Below are 24,882 nucleotides of genomic sequence, written 5' to 3' on the forward strand. Positions count from 1 at the left end.
AAGTCAGAACCAGTTTGGACCACCCTTGTTAAATGCAGAAAGTGTGTGTGCTACTGGCAGTTTGGTGGAACAGGGTAGTGTTAAGGTGTTTGCAGCCATGGAGTTGGAGGTAACAAAAAACTGTAATGAGAATTAAAAGAATAATGAATAATCTCATAACATAATCTAAACATAAATATCTCAAGAGCTACATACAACAGTCGAAAAATAAAAAAAAACATTTAAACAATTAGAGGTACAGTTAAAATATAACATGTTAATAATAAAACCTGAGAAAGTTAACATTTCAAATGCAATATATATTATTTAAAGTTTTCTTTTTTATAAATTGTGTAGCAGTTTGCAATACTATAATAAGAAAACAATAAGAAAAGTGCATAATATTTGTTATCATCATTGTAACTATTTCTCCATTACTACTGTTTGTTATTACCTCCAAATCAATGTCTTTGAAAGTTGAGTTAAAGTAATCTCTCTTTTACAGTTACCTTGTGTCCCAGAACTGCAAGTAGCACACAAGACTTCCTCTCATGTATTGGGTGACCCTAACCAGTGTTGTACCTGTTATCTGCTGAGCATGCAATTTTTATAGATCAACCACAACATGCCCACTATTCTACAGTCGGTTGGGGTTTCTGTGCACAAGCAGTTTAGCCCTCCTTATTTGTAATCCTTGATAATCAGGCCCTTATTTTATAAGAAAAAATCCAGATGCCTTGGATCAACAAAGCATTGCGGACATTGCGGATATATTACAGTTATACAAGTCGTACCCATGAAAACAGAGCATGACCTTAAAAGAGTTGCCTTGTAAATCGCTAGGCTTGATTGGCAGACAGACACATCATATCAAGCTCTGTGAAAATTCTTTGCAAGCAACATTATCCAGTTGAAGCAGCTTAGAGGAAAGAAAAAGGCCAACCACATGACTCTACTTAATCTTCCATTTTTCTAACCTTTTTATATTCCTTACTAATTGTATACTTTAGATTTCAACGGCTGAATCTGGGTAGCGGGGTGAGTGAACAACAGATGTAGGAAATGCTTTGTTTTATAGATAGATAAACTCTGTATTCCATTTTCTATGTTTCAAAAATAAAAACAGACGTCCAAGGCTACTTTTCCCATCCACATATGATGCCTGGGACTCAACTATATAAAGTCAGTTGTAGTGAAAGCTGCTGGCACACTAATATTAACCTCAAAGACATTCAGAAACATCCTGTGAATATCAAAATCACTGCCGTCTGCATTTTCTGTTTGTTTGCATTATCCTTTTGCAAAGTAAAACTAAGGCAGTAGTTAAATGAAACAATGTTTGGACAGCATTTAAAAGTATAAGACACTAAAGGCTCTCCAAGACTTCAAAAGATGCAGAATATTCTAAATGAAACAAAGCTCTAATACCAAACTTAACAGACTGATGCGGTAGATGGAATAATGGTGAAGAACAAAGAGAGTCCTACGATGTACAAGAGACATAACATCTCATCTGTCGCAGCTCTCTGTTTAACGGAGCCTCACCAACGGACCACTTGGCTCGTATAATCCTCAGTGGTAGTGGGCAGGTCATTTTCAGTTTGTTTCTCAAAAACTCTCCCTTTGTGTTTAGAAGGCCATGGCCTGCCCTGCTCCCTTTGCTCCCTCAACCAGCGTCTCTCCTCACGCCTCTTCAAGCGCACCTCCTGGTGCTCCCTCTGCCGGGTGTACTGGAACCGCTGAAGGAACAGGTCCTTCGCATACTCGTACAGCTGAACGTCCAAGAAATTGAGCTCCTCGATGCGTCTGCGTACAGCCTCGCTCAGGTCCACGTTGGCCGCCCTTGTGCTGTTAATCTGCGTGAAGGCGGAGATGAAGCGCAGGCTGAACGTCCGCTCAAACAGGTACTGCGTCTTGCGCTGGAACTCAGTCAGGCCGTAGAACGCCATGTTCTTCAGGTTGCTCATGGCGCTGCTCAAAAGGATGTGGTTACGCTGGCTCTCATTCATTGAGGAAAGGTTGTAGCAACCCACTAAGCTCAGATCAGCCAGCATCCGCACTTGCCGGTTGTTGGCCAAGTTTGAGGGGCAGTTCATGAAATCTTTCAGGGTGACACCAGACCAGTCGTCGCCACTGTAACAGGTAGGCAGCTCATCCTGGGTCGGTGAGCGTCCATCACACATATGGAGTGCTGTCTTCCATGTGGCTCCTCTCTGGACATGTTTCCACTCGCTCAGGTAGCGGGAGACTGGGTCTCGCAGCATGGTGATATAGTAGAAGTTCCTGCAGTCAAAACAAACACAGTTAGAGGGCTGTGAGCCCATCACCATCAGAGAGTGCTGCCCTGCATTGTGCTGACAGATGGTGAGATTTATCTCTGTATGAAACTTCAAGGTTGAATGGTAATTGGAAGACTCAAAGTCTTACTAATTAGATGATTATAGTTGGTGTCTACACGCTGCCCTTGGAAATTGACCCAAGCATTGAATTTACAAAAAGTGAGTAGAACTGTTTTCATGCCACACATTGCCCACCTGCCAACACAGGAAATAATTGCATATCAAGGCAGAATTGTAATTCACGACCATAGAGTAAAGTGAAAAAAAACAAACCCAACTTCATTCAAAACACTGTTAAAATTTAATGAGGCGTCAGCTTTTGTTTCAAAAATCCATAGCAGGTTTAACTGTGAATCTAACAATCCCACCAACAGTAACCCAGTCACAGTAGAAATGAGGTATCTATTTACAATGCTGAATTATTCAATTCAGGTCAATTCAGTTTATTTATATACCGTAGCGCCATTCACAACACATGTCATCACAAGGCACTTTACAATTCAACCAGATTGTAGAGTCAAATTATAGCTATTTAATTATTTAAATTAGAAAATATATTTTATCTGGATCTTAAGAATTGTAAGCCATAAAGGTTAAAATAAAAAAAAAATAAAAAATTCAAACCTCAGCTTAAAAGTTTCTTTATTATAAATCTTTCTTCGCTTTATAACACATTTTTTTTTATAAATATATTTGCCTCTAATGCTAATGCAATGAAAGTAACTGCCCACACTGAACTGTGATTGTAAAATTTGATAGCAAACCACTTTGAAACAGTAGGTTGGAGATTCATGGAGCTACTTGTACAGAAAAGACAACATTCACCGCTCTAGATTAAATCCTATATCAGAAAACACAAAATATGTTTGATCGGGTAAGTGCGATATATGATTTTTTTATATTTTTTTGGCCTTACAACTTATAAGGGTTGGCTCTCATGTTTGAGGGCAGCTCAGACTGCTGTAAAGTGCTCTTCTAGGGTCACACACAAGTTACATAGGGGAGTTTTTGAGAAGGGCAGCATGAACAGATCATCGATATCCACTAAGTGCTGCATATTAACATAAAAAACAATTTCATAATGTAATACTTTGGTCAAGAAGTCACACAGTGGAGCTTCAATAAGACTTAAAGATAAGAATAGTTAAAACATACAAAAGGTGCAGCTTAAATTTGTATTTAAAACTGATAACAGCTGTAAAATTCTATTGTCTAGCATAGACCAAGTCTGTCTCCTTATGAAAAGGAAAAATGTTTTTTGCTGATGATTTAAAACTTAGGTGCATCTTGTGTGTGCTTCACTTTTCAGGGTAGGCATAAGGTTTATTTATCATAATTCAAACCATGTAAAAGCTGTTATGGTGCTCCAGGATGACTTCTCATGCAATCAACTTCTCCCAAACAAAAACTCTGAAGTCTCCTGATGGAGCATTCTGACAGAAAACAAAGCCCGGACAGACGATGGCCACATGAAGCTCTCCCAAGATGGTGTCTTAGTGTGTGTGTGTGTCATGTGAATATTTAATGATACACATGCCCCTGGAGAGTAGTGCAAGTTGGTAAAATGGAGTGCTGCACTGAGATTTCAGTGCAGATTTCAGATTTCAGCTCTGACGGGGCTCTGAGAGCCCCGTCAGAGCGTTTGACGCACCCTGTGGTGAAAATGCTGATCTCCTTTGGACCTCAAGCCTGTTTTTGTGGTTTTTTAAAATGATATTTCCCAGTTACTCATTATATACCGGTACCCCTGTTTAACAGAAGTAAACAATTTTTGCCATTTTCTTTTACTTTCTTAAGCAAATTATTAAAGAAACCAGACATCTTAAATACAAGCCTTGTCAATACAGCATACAACTATTCAGTGCTAGTTCTCTTAAGCAGGACATCTAAAAAAAATCATTGTAGGCTGGCAATAATGATATCAAACACAACCGTCCTTCAAAGGTTTTCCCGTATGAAGCAAACATCTCAGCCCTTGTAGGAACAGCAGCATTCTGGCACTTTGCTCCTGGAGTTGGTTTGCTGTGCATGAATCCTTGTTAAGTTGGGATGTAAACACATGTGTTGCCTGAGAGCACTCGGCAGCCCAAAGGTCAGATGGTGAGCACCATCAGTGTCAAAATACATCAGGATCAGCAGTTCTGCAATGCTGCCTTGTGGAATAGCTCCCTCGAAAGACTGAGATAGCTGTTGAAGAGGCAGAGAGTGAGATGGGATCTTCTTTTTTCTGGCTTTTTGTTAAAATCAGCATCATCCCTATAGTCATATCCCAATGCTCACCAAACATACAGCAAAAAATTACCATAATTATCTGCTTTTTAATATGGTAAAAGCACAGCTTGTTTAGTTTGGTAAGGATGTACCAAAGCCGTATTCCTTCTTCGACTTTGAGCAAACCTGTTCTTTTGGTGCTGGAGTCTAGAACTAACGATGAACTCTTCTTAATCATAGATCAATAATGGATAGCAGAGGTATTGCTGCTTATTCTGCCCCAGAACACTCATGTCTAAGTAGAAACACCAATGACGTTACTTCACTGGAGCACAACTAAACAGGGGCCATTAAGCAGTGATGGAAGATGAATTTAACAGTATGGATAAAAATGGAAACTAAAGCAAGGCTGGGGAAGGGCAACGGAAAGGGAAGATGGCTAAATGTGCTTCTTAGGAATGTTTGTCAGAAATGGGAAAGGTTTCATTTTCATTTGAAATAAGAGCAGATTCTTAGGTGGGGGGTTTGTTCTGCAGATGTTTTTCACTCACCAGAATAGCCTGCTTTAAATGTGTAGCATAGATATAAAGAGAAAATATTGCACAAATAATAGATTTGAGCATGTCTGGTGCAGATACAATGGAAAAGAATGTCTAATTGAGCAATTTTGTGGTTTTTAAACCTGAGTTTGAATTCTTTTTTACACATTCACTTTTTAACTACATGTAAGCATAAGTAACATAAAAGGGATATAATTAGGAATGAACTCAAAGTCTAAGCTACAGCATAGATCCATACTGTACATCTAATTCCCCTCTTTAAATGTAACTGACTTACCTTGTTTAGAAAAAAGGACAGTATCTATACTGTATCCCCATAAGTTCATGACTGATATAACCTCAGAAAAGAACACATCACATCCTAAAAAAACACACACAATGATGAACCACAAAGTTTTATTATCAGCAAAACTTGCTGGAAAAAGACAACTGGCTTCTAATTACCTGTAATTAGCCCCAGTGACACCAGTTCAGCCCACTGCTTCTCTGTGATTACAGGCTATTAAAAGCAAAGCATAGGCTTACTTTTCAGTTTCTGGGGTTTTAAAGTCACTTGAACTGAATTTTAGACAGCCGTGGTGGGTGTTATTTGGCTGCAGGGGCTGAGAAAGCAATAATAAAAAAAACAACTAGGTATAAACTGGGCAAAATGTCTCTTGTGAAGGCTACAACACGGAGAATTAGAGTAAAGAGAAACCAGGTTCCAATGAATGAATAATAAATGATATTGAAATAAGGAGAGATTCACTCAGAGATGACCACGGCTCAGGTTTCAGGTAACTGTTTGAAATAAATGCAACCTGTTAATTTAGCCCCGTGATGGTAGTAGTTTGCCAGTTTTCATCTCCTTTTCTATGAACATTGCATTAAAGAGCAAAAATTAGAATAAAAACGTTTTTTCCATCTCCTTAGACAAGGTCTTCCCATCTGTATAATATTATTACAATGAGTTTTTTTTATTCAACAATATACACAAAAAATATGTTCAAATAAATGTGTTAAAAATTAAATTAGTTAGTTTGCACAGTCCTTATTAATTTTATTTTATGTTTTTCGATTAACAGGACAGGGCAGCCGAATAATGTCAATTTAAAACAGATAGAAAGCAGACATAGATGCATTAAGGACATGAAAAGGTTAATTACAGTATGAGCTTAGCAGTAAAAACAATACACACATTTTAAAAAAAGCTTTAACAATAGAAATTGAATATAATGCAAAATGTGTAATTCTGATAAAATCAAAATAAATAAACATATTTTTAAAATGTTCAGTTAAGTGTGATTAACATTGAAAGGTAATTATACCACCGGGTCATTGGGGCATAAGACTCCCCATTAAATGTTTGTAATCACATTTATTGAACACTAGGTGGTGCTTATTTATTACAAACTCCAACTGGCTTTCTGAATTTTATATATGAGTGTTTTAATATATGTGGTACAGCTTGAAAAAGTAAAATCAACACTTGAAGAAAACTAATTCCCTGAGATGCAATTAGTGTGTAAGAATAACATTTGCAATTTTATTGTTAAGCTATCATCAGCCTTCCCAACATCAATATCAACCCAATGATTAGACAAGCATTGATGGATCTGTGCTGTTTAACATATTAGCAACTATCTCTTTGCTGTTTAAATGCTGTAATCTATTTAAAATGTGAAAAACTGTTTGATGCATTTTGTTGTTGTGAATGGGCTGATCAATGGGGAGAACTCCCCTTTAACTAATTACACTACAATTTCCTGCCTATAAGTTGGCATTTTGGCCATCATTCTTTAATTTTGTACCAATTAAAGAATAATTTCAAAACAAATACTAAATCAATGCATTTTGGTTCACTTTTTTAGATAATCAATTTGTTATTAATTAGAGATAAAAACACAATAATAATTTCTTAATTATCATATCTATTAAGCTGTGGTCTTTGGTTTTCTTAAGCCTTGATCCTTTTGTTCTTCCTGTTGTTCAATAGGAACCGCATTTAGTTACAGAATTTATTTATCTATCTATTTCTTTTGTTTTAATTTCCTTAAACAATTGAAATGACCAAAACTAGATCATTGAAATATATGTTTTTATTATTATTATTTTAGGAGCCTGGATTTATTTTTGACAAAAAAAAAAAAAAGAAAAGAAAAACTCAATTTACATTATGAAGTGATCAGACAACAGCGATCACTAAATCACCTGTGAGTGCTTTGGGACAAGACAGGGATCAATTTTAGCTCACCTGACGAGCCAGGAAATTATCGCTGAGTAGGCAACATATTAGTGTGGAAAGAACCGTGTAGCAAAGTCAATGGAAAAATCAGATAAGTACGCCTCTGATGGAAAAACATAAAGAAAAAGAAAAGCTCTTACAGCAGCCAGTTGTAATTTTGATAATATAAACAGCTTTTTCCAGGACATCATAAGGAGCACCAATAAAAAAAATATAGCTGGACTGCAGTTGCAATCGTATTTTTTATGGTTACAGAAAAGTGCTGCTGCAATATTTGCCCACCTCCTGTGGGAATACCAACACGTCCGCCTCCAGAGGCTATGTCTGGGCGAAGGTTGATTTCAGCAGTATTTTCCGCCTATCCATGACCCAGTTTGGGTCTCTGCTGTCCTGCATCGGTGGACAAATCACCCAGACTACAAAGAGTTAGGTGAGACAGCATTCTGGAGCTCAGACAGGAGCAGTGGAACTCCTTCACAGTAGGTCAGGGCCACATGTAATCCCTGAGTGGATTTTGCAATGCTAATGTGAATAAAAGTTCAAATCATTCAACTTAATTTGCAGGTGAGGTACTGATCAAATGTCGCCAAAATTGTGCCATTCAGCTCCCTATATTCACCACCATCACCTCGCTTTGCTTTGCTCCAGATCGCTACATAGAAATAACAAGGGATTCCTTTGCTCCAGTGTTTGGTGTAAACGTACCTTTAAAAACTGGGGAGTAGAACAGCTTCTGTTCTGCATTGATTAGTAAAATAAACAACATTTTCGTTGTTTTTTTAGGGGCAAAAGGAGGGTAATCTAGGTTATCTACTAATCAGCATAATAATGAAGACGTTATTCAATCTCTGGACAAAGGAAATTTTGAGGCATGCAGTTGGGAGTCAGGATTAGAGGATTAAACTGTTATAATTTTGTCCCTTTCCTTCGTGAAGTACCTATAGTAGTGGCTCAGCGTTCTCCCTCTTAAAAGAAATCATGACTGTATGCTACTGTAGATGCTATGCTTCTGACTGATTAGAGAATTTCATGCAGGTCCTACATTGTTGCTTGAGTGAGTCAGAGACTGATGGCTTTTGGCAGACTGCTGATCAGGAGTGCTCAGGACAGCAGAAGCCTGGTCCTTCTCCAAAAAAAAAAAAAACTGCCATTAACAACAGACAGCCCATGTATTTTTTCTTTGAAACAAGAGCGGGGAGTAAACAAGAGAGAATGGGAAATTTCCTGGTCTTTTGAACAAGACTAACAGGTGTGCAGAAAACTACTTGGAACTACTTTCCAATGAAGAAGTTTTGAAAATGGAGGCTTTCAGGAAAAAATACACTGGTATTCCAGCGTTCTTACATCGACCACAGACATGGGTTTAAGGTTAACTGCTAATTCTTAATTGCTGATATCTATGAGTCTATGATAGACTGTTTACCATTTAGAATGCCCTGTGATGGACTGATCCATTTCCAACCTCATGACTGCACAGATTGTTGCCTCAATAAATTAAGCGGTAAAAGTACCTGAACAGATGCAGGTATGTGGTTGGATGTCTTCCTATATATAATCAAAAGATGCTAAATGATGCAGTTAGTGTTCAGAAGCTTTACATTTGCTTTCTCAATAAAGAAGTGATGACATGTCAGACATACATTTTGAATAAACCTATTAAATCAGTTAGGATTACCAAATTACTCCATTTGCAAAATGCCATAATAACAATTATATGATTTCAATCAAAGATTTGGAGCTTCAATGTGGTTTGCTGGAATTCTGGCTCTTCCTAGAAAGAAGTGAAGCCTACTGTATTTAACTCAAATTTTATGAATGACCATCATAGAGCCCTAAAAAGACTCAAGGGTCTTTTTGTAGGCTTTCCTAGTTAGATTGACAAGATTATCTATCAGGAAAAAGTGATAGAAAGGCTCATCTCTCTTTCTAAATGTTTGGTTATTAGAACATAAATTTGGTGATCCAAATTCTGTTGAAAAAATCTAAAGACTGATAGTCACCTGCAGGATGGTACATACTCTAGAGAAAAACTGTTCCCTACCCTGAGATAGAAGTGCTCTCCTTAAATTATAGCCCCTAATATAAATGAAGCATTCTACAATTATAACACTTTCCTTGACTTCTGCCCTTCTCCCTATTCTGATTCTTTTAAATATTTTGTAAACACCACAGTTCCCCCTGGATCCATAACCTTTTCTTAACGGCTGTCATATTAATCAGGCTGCAGATTCACACATCAATAGCCCTCTTGTATCTGTTGCCACTGTCTGTTGTTATGCAGTCTATTGTCACTCTAGTTTAAGGACTGAATTCATCAATTTTCTCATCTGGTCTGTGATTGCTTTCTTTCAAAATGATGCAGGTAAAGCCCTGTTATGATGACGGTTAAAGGATCTCAAAGGCGACATGCTGATAGTCAGATAAACGATTTATTTTGATATCTTTGTGCGCTCCCACTGAGAGTATTTGCTTAAAGACAAGAGTAAATGTTACAAACATAGAAGCTGGGGCCTTAGGAATACTTTATACATCATTATTCACATTATTTTGCGACTATATTTAAATAAAAAATGAGTGACATTTTTTTTATTCTGAATTATGAAATAAAAACAATGTTGTTTGCTTTACAATTTTATTTGTATAATCTCCACTGACTGGTTAGGTTGATTATCCTCTCATATTTTTGCCTTTACATGCAATACAACTTGGTAATTAAAAATAAAAATCGCTTTGTATATTATATTGTGGTTTTATTTGTTGGCTGAGAAATATTTCTTTAAATAATTTGCAAAGGTGTTGATACAACTGAACCTTTACTATGACAACCTTTTCATATTTAGACATCAAACTTAAACTTCTTTAGATTATTTAGTATTTTGTCCAACAGACTGAAACAAAGCAGCATGCCAAAAATAATTAAAAAGGGATATATTATATTTTTTTAATTAAAATTCAAAATTATGGCAAAAAAACGTTTTAATTTTCTTTTAACTTAAACCCTTAAATACGATAAATGTGCTGAAGATGAAGCACAATGGAAAAGAAAACTTGTCAGAAAAAGCAAAATGCTTCAGACAAGAATGGAGGTTTACTTTCTGGCCAGAGAACAGCTGCAGAGTAAATGTAGGATCCATGATGTGAATCTAAATGTCATGTTTGCTTGTCCCTTTTTTTTGACATAGAGGCACCATATTCTCATCAGATAACCAGTCGTAACCATCAGCAGAATATCATATTATAAAAAAAAGAAATTTCAGTTTTGAAACCATGCTTAAATAAATTGACTTTTAGTTTCAGTTTTTCTATATTATAGTTATATTAAATTTCCTGTGCAGTCCACCAGTTTGGTCCATCACTGGTTTGATGCAGCTAAATTTCCTTTAATGTTTTGCTGTTGTTCTTAAGTTAGAATCATTAATCCAGACTGTGATTAAGCTTGATATTTCAGCCAAAACAATTTACAATAACAGTATATCTTTCTCAGGACCCTGTGTGGACGATATAGAGACTGTTAACAGGTTCAAAGAGGCAGCCAGCGTTCCATCCTCCACATCAGCTCCTCACTTTCAGCAACGTGCTTAGTGGGAATGCATGTAAGCCAGTGGCACTGCCCTCAGCTAAACTGAATCAGACCTCAGATAAATGTTGCCAGTGCACAAATATGGATTGTTAGCCCTCTACATTCAATGCTTTTTACATTATGGATGTAATTACACTGGGGAATCTGTGAAAACTCTGCAACAGAGCTTTAAACTGCATGCATCTATGTTCCTTTAATCTAATATACACAGAAATAGTTCTGAGCCAGAGTTTTATGATAGAGAAATTATATGCTCGAAACATCAGAGGAGCTGTGTTTATTTATTCCTATGTAAAACTCTGCATGGATAAAAGTTGAGTGGATAAAAAGCTTAAACACCTTATTTTTTTCACTTGCATTTTATATGAAAGCAGGTTCAATTGTAGCCTTTTTGTGAAAAGAACAACAAGTGTTTTATTTCCACCCAAATGTGTTACAGGAAGTTGAAATTTGCAGTCATCCAAAAAAAGCAAAGAATGACCTTCTAGGTTAAAGTTTCAATCCAAACCTTTCCTACGTTTTATCTCTCTAGCTGTATGACAAACATGCATATCTTTGAAGCTAAGGTAAACAGCTCTGAACGGTATTAACTTTTACCCTCCTTCTGCTGTCTGTTTGCTCCAAGTATGACAGCACTAAACCTCAGCCTGTGTGGTAAATACCTGAGCTTCAATCACCTTCAATTAGGATCAGAAAAGAGCATTTCTAGTTAGAGCAAAACTTGATTTTGTTTGATTTTAAACACAAGGTAGAATTCATCCCCTCTTTTAATAATTTTAAATCTTTATTTAAGAGTGAGTCACATGCCATTTCAGAAACAAGCCTGCTGATGAGCCCATGGAAGAACAGACATTAACCGCAAAGTCATAAAACCAATGATTCTGCAAAAAATGTTAATTAAGACAACTCTGATCATTGCAGCTCATTAAATCAGAAGGCTGAGATGTGTTTCATACTTGCCTGAACATATTTGAAGTGTGTATCATTTTCTAAAAGTGCTGACAGAGAAAAGATAAGACCTTTAAAAGGGTTAGTTAAGCATATTTGAATAATGGGGTTATTTTAGCATTTTTTTTTGTGTGAAATGGTGTGGAAGAACGATTTGTTAAAAGAGTCAAAAGATTTATATTCTAGATAACAAATATACTATTTTTTAGATATTGCCCAGCTAGTTTAAACAAGTTTTTATCAAGCTTTTATTTCCCTTATAAAAGGGAACTAATTCAGGTTCTATTCTCATCACTAATTTCCATCCCTGTCATAGTTAGGAAGTGGTTAAAGCTCCCCGCTGCTGAAGTTCACATACCTCGAAGCTGTCTTTGATTTGTGGCTACCCTTAGCAAAAAGTAGTATACTTGAAGAAAACTCTATTAAGAATACTTACGTATAAGTTTAAAAAGTATACCGAACAATGTACTTTTAGTGTCTTCGAAATAAATTGGGACATTTTTTAAGTTTAACAAAGTATACTTAAAGTGTACTTTAGTAAACAATAAAGTAAACAATAGTATAGTCAAGTACACTTGACTATACTATTGTTAAGTATATAAATATAGTTTAGAATAAGTAAACTCTAAGTGCACTGCCTGATTTTAAGTATGAAATTAGTGCACTTTTAGTATACTTGAATAAACTACTTTTGGCTAAGGGTATGCTAGCTGTGGGGGAAGTAAAAATAAAAGCAAGCAAGGTTTTAGGCTTCAGCAGTCCTGTCAGGCAGTCCAACAGAAGATCTGCTTCATGATCATGTTCAAATTTCCTCTCTAGTTGGGACTGTTGATTACTATCTGTAGACCAAAACAAGATGTGGGACAAGTAGGAGTTCTCTCCACTTCCACTCTGGCCTAAACTCCACCCCTGCAGCTTTCCACCACCCTCCGTTCTCCTCCTTTATGCGCGTAGGTGCAAAGGACAAACAGACAGCAAAATTCCATCACCTTTCAAAGGATGCGCTCTCCGCCATTTTTCTTCTTCGCTATACTGATTTCTCAGTTTTATGGGCAGGCAATAGAAAAGCCTTAGGAACCAGTGGAATTGATTATCTGTCATATATGCACAACAGACAACCTGTATTCTGAGTCCCTGATTTTTAATGTCTGCATATGCCAAGGCATTTTCACAAAGTGCTGCACAGGTTCAAATAATTACATTATACTATGACTTAGAGGGATACGCTCGTAAAAGTGCAAAGCTCTGCAGAGAAACATCCTTTAAATGCATGTTCTCATGCAGCTGGTAAGTTGCTGAAAAGGCAATCGGTGCCTACAGTACCATTCCATATAAAGGCTGAAACCAATTGTTGAGGGGAGAAATCATGCATAAATTATACAGGAGATTTCTATAGATCTGGTAAGATACTAGAATGCCTGTACTGCAGGAGTGGCAGTCATCGTTATGAGTTCTTTGTAACATTTTATCAAACGCAGTTTGACAGGCTTATATTTGCACCACATATGTTACAGTCTGAGATCTTCACAAGGAATTTTTTCATTCTCAGTCTCAAGTTTTTGAGGGGTAAGCTGAATGTCTCTGTCAGTAGTGACTGAAATTAACATTTTATTATAAATACTTGAAATCTAGTATACATCTAACCCTGCATTACAGTAGTTTAGGATTTAAAGCTGTACTTTTTCTTAGTTCTAAGATTCTAAAATGAATATCAGTACACAGAATTATCATTAATGCTAATTTATAATATTCTGAAAACTGGTTGGATCTAATATCTACCTCTTTAGAAATATAAACATTTATGCTCTGAGAAAAAGAAAAGAGAATAAAATCTGTTGACGTAAATAAAAAAAAAAGAAATGGCTGTTTTGTCACTGTGATAATTGAGGTGACACCCATTTCTCCCTGTTTCCATATCCACTGCTTTATATAAACTGCATTAATAGTGGTTTGGAGGGTTTCTGTCTTTAATATTGGGAAATGGTTCTGAATTTTTTAACACTGTTGCCTTAAGCAAGAAGGTTCAGGGTTTGATTCCCGACAAAAAGGTTTTTCTGCATGGAGTTTGCATGTTCTCCCTTTGCATGCATGGGATCACTCCGGGTACTCCGGCTTCATTCCCAGAGTCCAAAAACATGAACATTAGGTTAATTGGCTTCTCTAAAATGTCCTTTGGTGTGTGTGTGCATGGTTTTATGTCTTCCCTGCGACAGACTGGTCCTGTCCAGGGTGTGCAACACCTCTCACCCATACAGTAGACTGCCTGATATAGGCACTGGCTGATGGATTTTGTAAATAAAATGAAAAAAATCTTTCTTTTAATTGTAGTCATTAAATATGTGAGTAACAACATGATGAACAACAGAAAATGTAGTGAATAAATAAATTAGCTGTAATCAAAAATGTTGTATAGTTTAAGCTGAGTTAAGCATTAAATATAAATTTTATTTTTAGTTTTTAATGTTCCAAATTTGTTAAGTACAAAGTTTGTGTAAAGAGAAGTTAATCATGTCATAATGATACAGCTAACTTGAACAATTTTTTTTAACTATTAACACAGCTGTTGCAGTATGGCGTACAGTCTGCTACAGTACGTAGGGTCCATTAGCTAAGGACTTCACCTCAAGCTGCGGCGACTTCATGCAGATGTTTGTAGACATTTGCATGATACCATTTCCTGGTATGTACAGGCATTGACTCAAATTCTTTAACTTAAAGGTATCGTGAAGGATGTTTTTTTTTCCAGGTGGATAATCAAAATAAGTTGTGCTCCTTATTGTCAATCATTCTGGTGATATGTTTATGTAAGGACGTCCTACATGCTCGTCCCCATTTTCATTTACTGGTGATGACTTTGACAGTGGAAAAATTGTGATTCTTCTATTGGAAAGTAACCTTGTATGAGCTATGCAACAGCAACTTTTAAACAGAGTGTGCATGGGGAGAAATGGGCTTGTGCATGCTCTCCTATGCGTTTAATAGACGCTCCCTCTCTGGAGCGGGTACAGGGTTGTGCATGTTATTTTTTTTTAAGTGGAGAGGGCTGGTCTTTTAAAACATTTGTGAAAATCCTTCACTATACCTTTAAGTTACCATTTCTGGTTACAGTATTTAAACAAAAAATATGATGCAGATGCTCTTACTGCACTGATGAAGATTTGCTCACCTCTGCATGCTGAATGCTTGAACAGATAGAATGTGACCTACTATCAAAATAAGTATGGTAATTTTTTTCAATTAACTTACAATTACAATTCACCAATCTGAATCCTGTGATCCCCTCTTCAAACAAAAGGTTAGACTCTGGTTTAAACTAATTACAGCACACAACCATCTGGAAAATTTTCTGAAAGATAATAGAACTTCTGCTGGCTCTGCATAAGATCAAATAACATTTAGCAGCAGAGGCTAAACCAGCAAGCATTAATAAAACCACTAAGACTCTGAATGCTTCGTATTTGTCCTCGTTAAAGGATAAAAACTCCATCACAGAAATTAATGAATAAATACTGACTCGCTATGTTAAATGATTACTTCCTTACTAAACTGGCATCACTGCATGATACAGAGCCTCAGTGGGTCACGTGACCAAATGAGAAAAATAGCTTCATCTGCTATCTTAGTGAATTATTTTATGCTATAAACAACAAAATGCCGGAAAATGGTTCGCATATGATGTATTTTTTTGTACATACAATCAAATGAGAAGCTACAGTATAAGTATGTGTTTTCTATTTGAACTTTAAATAAGTAAGGTAACGGTGCAATTTAAATATATTCTAAATAATCCTCATGAACTAAAAGCACCAGCACTGCTTCTTAGAGGTGTGTTGTCTGTTATGTGTAGATAACTGATTGATCCTGTTCATGCATTATCCTCTTCAAAGTAAACAAAATTGACTAGGTGCTTAAGTAACTAGTAGCCCCATTTACATTACCCTCGGAACCGATCCGTGCTGAGCTCGGTTCCTTACAACTGTTTACACATCACGCTAGCATGGTTCTTCGCTTACTAGTGACGATGTACAGTACTACTGCTCTTTAGTAGGAAAACTTTGTGATTAGGTTTTGTTCCATCCAACATCGCCTAGATAGGGTCCTCCGTCCAAATTGCAATAAGAGCCTCAGTCTCTGCGTTATCCCAGGTCGCACTACGCTCTTTGAAGCCACTTTAAAAAATGTAGTGTTGAGAAGATTTCGATTGTTGTTTACAGTCCTTCTTATTCTGCTTTATGGCAGTTGAAAAGCAACTTACTAATGTGTATTACCGGCAACTACTGGAAGCTGACTTTAAATAGGAGATGACGCTCTCTGCTCATGCGGTCTTTGTTATCAGAGAACCGAGCCACAACTGACCCGCGCCGAGCCCTACTGATGAACTAGTACTAGTTTAGCATTTTTTGGTGTTGTCTGGCACGGTCCGGTTTAGTTTTGCTTTCCATTTACACTCAACAGTTATCTCGGTTAGCGTGCTCTGACTGCTCTTGGCACGGTTTCAAAAGGGTAGTGAAATGGGGCTAGTATAGGATTATATCCCACTATAACAAACTCTGCCATAAATAATAAGTAAGGATCATGTTAAACCAAACAGTTAATAGCTGGTAACTAAAGTTATTTTTCTAGAGAAAGGTCTGCACAGCATTTCATATTCAAGCATTTACCAAAAAAGAGCATTCAGAGGCGTCACATTAATGGCTGTTTCTAATCTTAGCACTGGTGTAGCTGTCACAGCAGAAAGAGACGTGGGTAGAGCAGTGAACTGTTTGGGGAATGTTTGCTCTTAGAAAATACATGGCGAGTATTAAATAAGTGACATTCAGTCCTGTGCCGAAACTGTCACAAACCTGGCTGTGATCTCTGAGATGTCTTGTGCACCATGGGGGACTCATCTTCTGGAGGATGCGGGTGTCTAGACATTCTTGATCAAAGGGAGAAAGATGTGTATATTTTTTGGGTATGCTTTTACCCCAGTATACATTTGCATTTTGCTCATCAGAAATGAAACATTTTCAAGTAGGGAGGTGCACTCGACCTCATCGCATGGCCGTGAATGTGAAACCAAACCTAATGGTCGTGGCCGGCGGTGTACCGAGGAACATTTAGCCGTCTGTTTGACATTCATCGTCTGGAAGGCTTTCATTTGCACAAAAATCACTGCGTATGAAGGCAATATAGCTCTCTCATTAAAAAGACATAAACGCCTCAGAACTTAATGGTGTCTCACATTAAAAAAGGAAGGCTTTAGAGTTTTGAGATAACATCTTAAGACTGCTACATGCATGAAAGTGGCAGCGCCCAACTCTGCTCCCTTTCATCAGAGATTGAATCAGAGTGCTCACCCAGCTGGTTTTTTTCAGTGAGGTCCTACTTCTTCCTGACATTATGTCAGGTGTTCAGCAAATGCCATTTGATAATTAGATCTCTATGTTACAGGATGTCACATGAGACATGAGTGCTATTATTGTGCTGCAATTCTATACAGAAAGAAAACAATAACAGCAAAGGAATTTAACTCATCTGTGATTGTGTTCTTAATTAAAGATAAGGACTTATGTTTTGTGAAAATCTATTAAAAAGATAATGCAGTGCAGTACAAGATTCAGGGAGAACAGCTTTATGAGAAAAATGATTTTTTTTTTTTTTTTACATATATTGTGTGAACATAAAATTGAAATTCGAGGGAAAACTTTGAAATGTTAATGAAAGAACCCTGTAAGAAAAAGAAAAACTACATAAGTGCTGAAGGAAAAAAATTTCCTTAGTTATGGCTTCCTCCACACTTACAGTCCTTAATTTGAGCACTTGTTAAATCTTTGATCTCAGTGACAGCAGAATAAGCCAGGGATTGAATGACGAATAAAAAGCAGCTTGATTTGAGGATAAAAGCCATGTTATCGACAACCAGTTACCAAAGCACCATTAACATTGTTTTCTGTGAGCATTAAACACCCCTAGTTACATGATTTAATAGTAAGAGAAAGTCAGTCTCTCCAGACCTACAAAGAAACTGCTGTCCAACAAAATCATATGCTTAGTGATTAAAATCAAAGCAGCAACCAAGAGACTCAGGATAACTCTGGAGGAACATTAAAAATCTACAGCTCAGGTGGGGGAATTTATTGACAGAACTACTTGATGTACACCCAACTAATCTTGCACCCGTAGAGAAGTAGGAAGATGCAAGAAGCTTAAAGAAAAGGTATTTTTTTGTTCCTTTCATTTCCTTCCTCGTGTTGGAAGATTGATACAAGCTATGACTGGAATAAAGAAAATGATTGAAGATGGTGTTCTGGTGAAATGAGACCAAAATTAAAATTTTTGCCAACATACAAAATGCAGTGTGTAAAATAAAACTGACACCTAGACACTATCATAACAGTAAAACGTGGGTAATGGCAGCATCATACTGAGGGCTTTTCTTTTCTTCTAACAGGATAACAACCTTAAGCCAAGGCTACAAAAATGTTTCTACTAATGATGTGAACGTCTGTGTTCAGATGGCCTAGTCAAACTCCAGACTTGCAATCAGGGATGTCCAGAGGCAAGTTTTTCATTTTTGATATGATACTGATATTGCAGCTTTGAGAATTGGCCGATATATTACCAGGAATCTACGAGCTTATATTACTTACTTATATTACAACAAAAGGTATGAAAACAACTGAGCCGTATAGTATTAAACTGTAAATTACATACATTTTTAACAGAAGCAGACTGTTTCAATTAGCTTGTAAATCAGAGATTACCAGAGATTTTAGATGTTGGCCGATATCGTAATAAGTCCCCAGGTCCTAATGGTGTCAGCCCCAGGGTCCTGAAGGCCTATGCAGAGCAGCTCTGTGGGATTCTACAGTACCTCTATAACCCCAACCTGATCCAATAGACAGTGACCCACAAGACATTCTGCGTTGTTCCAGGACCAAAGAAGACCAAAACTCTTCAGTGACTATTGACCTGTTGCACTGACACCCCACACCATGAAGGTCCTAGAGAGACCAATAAACAATAAAAGCAGCTATCAGGACTCCCTGCAGATTGCCTATCGATGTGGAGTTGATGATGCCATCATACACCTGTTTCAACAAACCCAGTGTCATTTAGACAAGGCAGACAGCACTGTGAGCAACATGTTCTTCAATTTCTAAAGTGCATTTAACATGATTCAGCCTAAGTTACGTTGTCAGAAACTCCAAAAGACTCAGGAGGGAGGCATCAACAATCGCCTGGATCAAAGACTACTTGACTAACAGACACCGGTTTGTTACAGTGAAGGGTCTGCAGTCTAATGAAGTAGACAGCAGCACAGGAACACCACAGGGACAGTACTCTTACCATTCTGTTTTACCAGACAGAGTAAGGAAAAACAGGAACAAGTTGAATTCTGTTTAAATCATGGGAGGAGAAGTGGAGGCGATGGAGGATCCAAAAATCTCCAAATGTGCCAAATTGTGCCAAATGCTTTTACTACGGTAGGCTTTGCTTAACTATTTGACCCATAGAATAACACTGAAGTATTTTGATGGCCACAAAACATTTATGAAGCAACTGTTTTCCACTTTTTTTTTTTTCAGAATCACTGTCTGCAGCAGCATCAGAGCAAATCACTTAAAAAAAGCTACACAAGCTAATAAAGAAGATTACATCTGTTTTAGGAACTACTCTAGAGACTCTGAAGATTATTTCACAAAAAAGAAATTGTTAAGTGAATAAGATTTGTGTCTCTACTCAAAGGCATCACCAGATCCGGTGCAAGACAGGACACTGCAAAAGATCCTTCCTGTCTAAAGCTAAACTATCAACACCTAAAACTATTTGAGTTACTATTTGAGGATTAAGAAAATATTGTTTTACTGAATTGAATGCAATCAGATTTTATATATATTTTGGCTTAAATAGGAACAATATTTAATATTAATATCAGATAGGGACATCCCTATTTGCAATCTATGCAATGTAAGTGTGATGCTTTGAAAAGAGGAATTAAAGACAATTTGAATCTAGGAAGGGAAACCTGAAGAGAAATACCCCCACAATTATTTGTTTTTTCTACCTTTGACCAGACTGCCAGTAACTACCAGTAAGGATTTCTTTTTTTAGGAGCTGTGACACTTTATTTCCAACAAAGACATACACACTGTGTCATTTCATTAAACAGAGTCAAGGTAACAATTGCTGTCAGGGTCTGTGTTAAACTGAGGACCCCTGTCCTGGTTGTTAAGGACAGGGATGTCCATCTATACCCTGGACATGAATACCATCTGACATCAGTGCTATTGTTATGTATATTTCACTTGCTTACAGGTGAAATTATATGACAGGCTTTTGCCTTTACTGTCTCTGCTGCATGGATGTCTTCATCCAAGGGCATAAGGGCATTACTCAGAGAGCCGGGTGTCTTCTGTGCATACTTATTTCGCTGCTGTACTGGTTGACTCAGACAAGATGAGAATGAGACCAGAGGCATGCATTATTCGTAACCGATACCATTTCTTAATGGTGTCTGCACTCCCCCTGGCAGCCCATAATGGACCATTTTTGAGGTTCTCTGCATCTTGCTCAGCTTTTTGATGGTGACAGAATGGGGACAGTGGGTGTCACCTGGGAAGAAACAAGATGAACGATGGGACCTTTCATTTACTTGTCAGAAAGCTGGTATTGCTAGGACTTGACTTGAGATGCATGTGCTTGTTCAAGGAGGGCCAGACAAAGTAAAAGGTGAAAAGAATGCCCTTCAAAAGAAAAGGGTTTATTCTAACTTTTATGGTATGTAAACAGAAGAGAAATGCAAAATATGTCGTTTTTAAGGAATTTCTGATTATTTATCCTTTTTAGGGAGAGGGGGACTTTACATATCAAGGTCTGTTTACAGTTCTCTGGGAATACTTTTGCATTTGAGGAAAAGTCTCTTAAATACTTTTGAAGCACAGCTACAAGCTTAGCAATGAAAAACATTTCCAGCGGTGGTGCCAGAGAGAGAGAGGTGCATTTACCAGACCTCTGAAGCCCGTCAAACAGTTCTGCTCCAGGCGAGCAGCTCTCGGTTACTGTGAATATCAGTTTTGAAACTCTGAACTTGGAAAAGTTAAATATTAGAAACCATATCCCTGAAGAATAATGAGTTAGTGAGGCACTTTTAGCCAAAAGCCATATTCTCAAAAAGCAAACAAAAAATGGATAATATATTTGAAGCCAATGATCTACGGCTGAGCCAGGCTATATCTGTCATTGGGTTCATAGTGAGGAATAATTCGGCTTTATCCCTATTTTTCTATTTTAAAGCACATTTTCATTTTAAACTGAGTATTCAAAAATCATTGCAGAACATGTAGGATTATTTAGCCAGTATTGATTTATATGTCTCCTTTATCATGTGTCAGTATCATATCTCAGTGAGGTGAGACTAAGTGGTAAACTAATTTTTAGTTTTAATATAATTTAGTCTTATAATGTGCTCAGATGTGGATATGACTTGCACTCCAACTGCACTTAGGTTGCACAAAAGCTAAAGACTTGACTTGAACTAAAGCCAAAAATATAAAGGCTTCACTAATTACAGCATTAAGACCAGAGAAGAGTCTAAGTGAAACTCTAAAGGCTAAAATTTATTAGCAGAAAAGGAGAAACAAGGAACGTCACCAGCAACCAGAAACCTTACTTAACTAAATTTTGTTTCAATTTATTTATTTTGGACTATATCAAATGGAGCATTAAATAACTTGAAAATGTGAATCTGTTAGAAGAAGGCTGCAAAATAATAATTTTAAAAAGTTTTGAATACATTATGATCACATGGTTTTGACTTTGTTTATATAAAGTAGGGCTGCCCTGATAAGACATCTAATATCCAATATTAGGAAAAACCTGATATCACACTATATGAGCTGCACAAAAAATCTCCAATACTGGGATTATAATAAGAACACTCCGCTTCCATCTAAAGTTTATGTAACACTGATTAATATTACATTGGTCTGTTCTCATAACGGTTGTTGTTGAATATTGTTCTCTGTTTGAGTACTATCACTTGATTAACCCTTTTCTAACATTTCAAACTCTAAACTAATTAATAAAAGTATGTTTGATTTGTGCTGACATTGTATCAGGTCAGTAACGGTATCTGCAGTTTTCAAAAGGTATCATATCGGAAATAAAAAAAGTTGTGTCAAGACATCGCTATAAAAACGCAGAGTCATTTCAAGGTAACTTCTTCTAGCCAATTTCTTTTAGTCTTTCAGAATTTGTTATAAACTGTGCTCATAAATAACTCATTGAAAAGCTCATTAGATAGCCTACTTCCAGGGTGATCATGTTACTGTTGTATCTTTACGCAAAATTTGAAACCCAATAATTTGACAGACAAAAGAAACAACCTTTTTTATACTATTAACACCCCTCCCTTTGATCAGCAGTCTTTACAGATCAAGCAGCTCCGCAGATGACAGAACTGTTAAAACTAAATAATCTGAAGTTATGAGCATCATTCATCTTCTCAAAATTAAAACAACTATTTTGTTCACAGACGGCTGTAGAATTGCATATAAATCTCTTCACTCATAGTTGCATTTTTTTCTGAATTCGTTTTTACAGATAATTTAGGTCAACTGTGGATCAGAGCATCTCCACGTCTGTGGACTTCATGTCAGGACCAAATGACTTCAGTTTACCTCTGATGACTAATGCATTTTTTGTAAAGAGGAAAATATTTTCAGATTCAAACTAATTTACTGCAGCAGGCGTACATTCACTTTATGTGTAAAATTTTATGCAAAGATAGAACATGTGTTAATCTGTAAAGTGATTTAAAAATCAGAAATACTTAAAATATTAAACCTACACCAAGGTACTGCTATATAGGCAGATTTAATGGCATCCACCTAATTTCATACATCGGAGGCTGAGGCTTGACTTGGACCAGACATTTTTTAGGTATATATCTTGATCTTACCCCAACAGGAATCTAAGTATCAGTTTTGCATCTCCTGTGTCATATTAATAAAATTCTACCTCCTAAACTAAAGATATATTGGGAGTTTTATTCATAAACTATACATATTCCAACATTTTGATGCATTGAATGAAAATCATTGGGCTTTGATTACATCTCACTTGAAAAAAAAACAAAACTGAATATCTGCTATATGACCAATGTCCTCAGTCAAATAGTTAATAAAGGAAAGTAATAAGGAACATTGATCTGAAAACACTTGCATCTTAATGTTTAGTAAACTCTGACAAAAGGTGAGTTAAAAGACATAACAGCCCACAGAACCATTTTCCAAAGGTTATTTAAGGAAAGCTATTCCCCCTGAGGTTGCTTACAAATTAATTGGTTTATTCCCAGTTTATTTGTCACCCTTTAAATAACCCTATTAATAACCCTTATACAGTAGTAAACAATTCTCAAACAGGACTTAAACTTAACGATTATTTAATCTAATCTAAGCTGAGAAATGGTACAAAATAACAGCTCTGGGATTATAGTCTGAAAGTCGTTGCCAGCGTCAACAACAATAAAGAATGAGTCAAGAGTGACATTTCCAGTCGCTTCTCAGTGATCTCAGTAAAGCATGTGTCACACCAGGTCGGTGTCTATCTGATAGGGTGTGTCATTATTTGGTGTCCAGCCCAATTGTAATCAGCTTACTCACTCTTGATGCCTAAGCCACAGACATATGTCCCATTTACCAAACCTGGACCCTGAGAAGAATAACTATATTATTGCTATTTAGATACACTATTCTATTTACACTGGCTGCCTCATATTGTTATGTTCTTTTCTCCTAACCCTGAAGATGAATATTTTTATTCTGACAAAGAGGATCTCTGCCACAACTAATCTGACTTCTGAGGGAGACAAAATACAACATTACAATTTATATATTATACTATGGGTAGGAAAAGCTATGTGTTTGTTTTATGCCATATATGTTTGTTGTAACAATAAAATATAAAGATGAATGATTCACATCCAGAAAACAGAACCTTACTTTTGTGACAATGACGATACTACAAGTTGATACTCATGGGTTTAGCTCCTTGTGGTACTCCAGTTAGTTGGTTAATGGCCTGTATTTATACAGTGTCTTTTTAAGTTAGGTGACTCTTAATGGCTTTACAACATACAGTAGTCAGCCATTTACCCATTCACACTCTGATGTTGGCAGGTTAAATTGTAGCTACAGCTTCCCTGGGGCGCATTGACAGAAACAAAGCTACCATATACAGTCAACCACCCTAGGTAGGCAATGCAGGTGAATTGTCTTGCCCAAGGACAAGAGCACAGAGGTGGAGGAAGATGGAGTTCACACCGGTGATCCGTCCGGTTCCAGAGCGAACTCCTGTACCATATAGCAGTAAACCCACATGGCTATATGCTCTCTTCTAGAGGTTAATGAATGAAAGGAAAATACTTGTTTTGAGTATGGGACCTCTCTACACATGTTCACTGGCCAGTATCAGAGTTCAAGGCTAAACTGATTTTAGCTGATTTAATGTCTACCACACCCCAACAGGTCATTCAAAACAAATGTGGATAATATACGATTCCCTATAATGTATAATGTAGCTTCTATATACCTTTATAGTTAAATTCAAAGTAAAAAGACTGTATAGGCTGCAGCAGTTGTGACTATATGTATATATATATATATATAAAACTCTACATACTGTATATGTATAAACTGTATACATAGTATATATGCATGAACGCGTTCAATGAACGATGTTCACTGAATACGTTTACATTTTTATTGAAGGTTGAAATGACTGGATAATTTTTTAAGTAGTAAACATGAACACGCGGCACAAACAGCTCATATCTGGTTCTTTTGATAACGATACTTTTCATTGGATAATTTCAGGTTATACTGAATTTAATATGGCAAACAGCATGACAGACCATGTGTACTGCTAACCTGACTCCGCCAGATGGATATGCAAAGTCAGGAAACCTTCCGTTGAAGTAATTTTGGGAAGGGGCGAAAATACTGGTTAGCTGATTGGCCTATGTTGGTGATAGACGGGCCAAATAAACCAATCAGA

At 36.8% G+C, this 24,882-nt stretch overlaps 1 protein-coding gene across 1 annotated transcript in view; it reads right to left on the minus strand.

The window, feature by feature from the left end:
- Positions 1-284: 284 nt before the first annotated feature.
- LOC107093547 (heparan-sulfate 6-O-sulfotransferase 3-like) overlaps positions 285-24,882 on the minus strand; it is a 95,197-nt gene continuing 70,599 nt past the window's right edge. The window contains exon 2 of the mRNA XM_015388677.1: positions 285-2,262. Coding sequence (XP_015244163.1) covers positions 1,521-2,262 — 742 coding nt within the window. The 3' untranslated portion in view covers positions 285-1,520. The remainder of the gene's footprint in view (positions 2,263-24,882) is intronic.

Source organism: Cyprinodon variegatus, unplaced genomic scaffold, assembly GCF_000732505.1.
Source record: "Cyprinodon variegatus isolate N-32 unplaced genomic scaffold, C_variegatus-1.0 Scaffold432, whole genome shotgun sequence".
Lineage (NCBI taxonomy): Eukaryota > Metazoa > Chordata > Actinopteri > Cyprinodontiformes > Cyprinodontidae > Cyprinodon > Cyprinodon variegatus.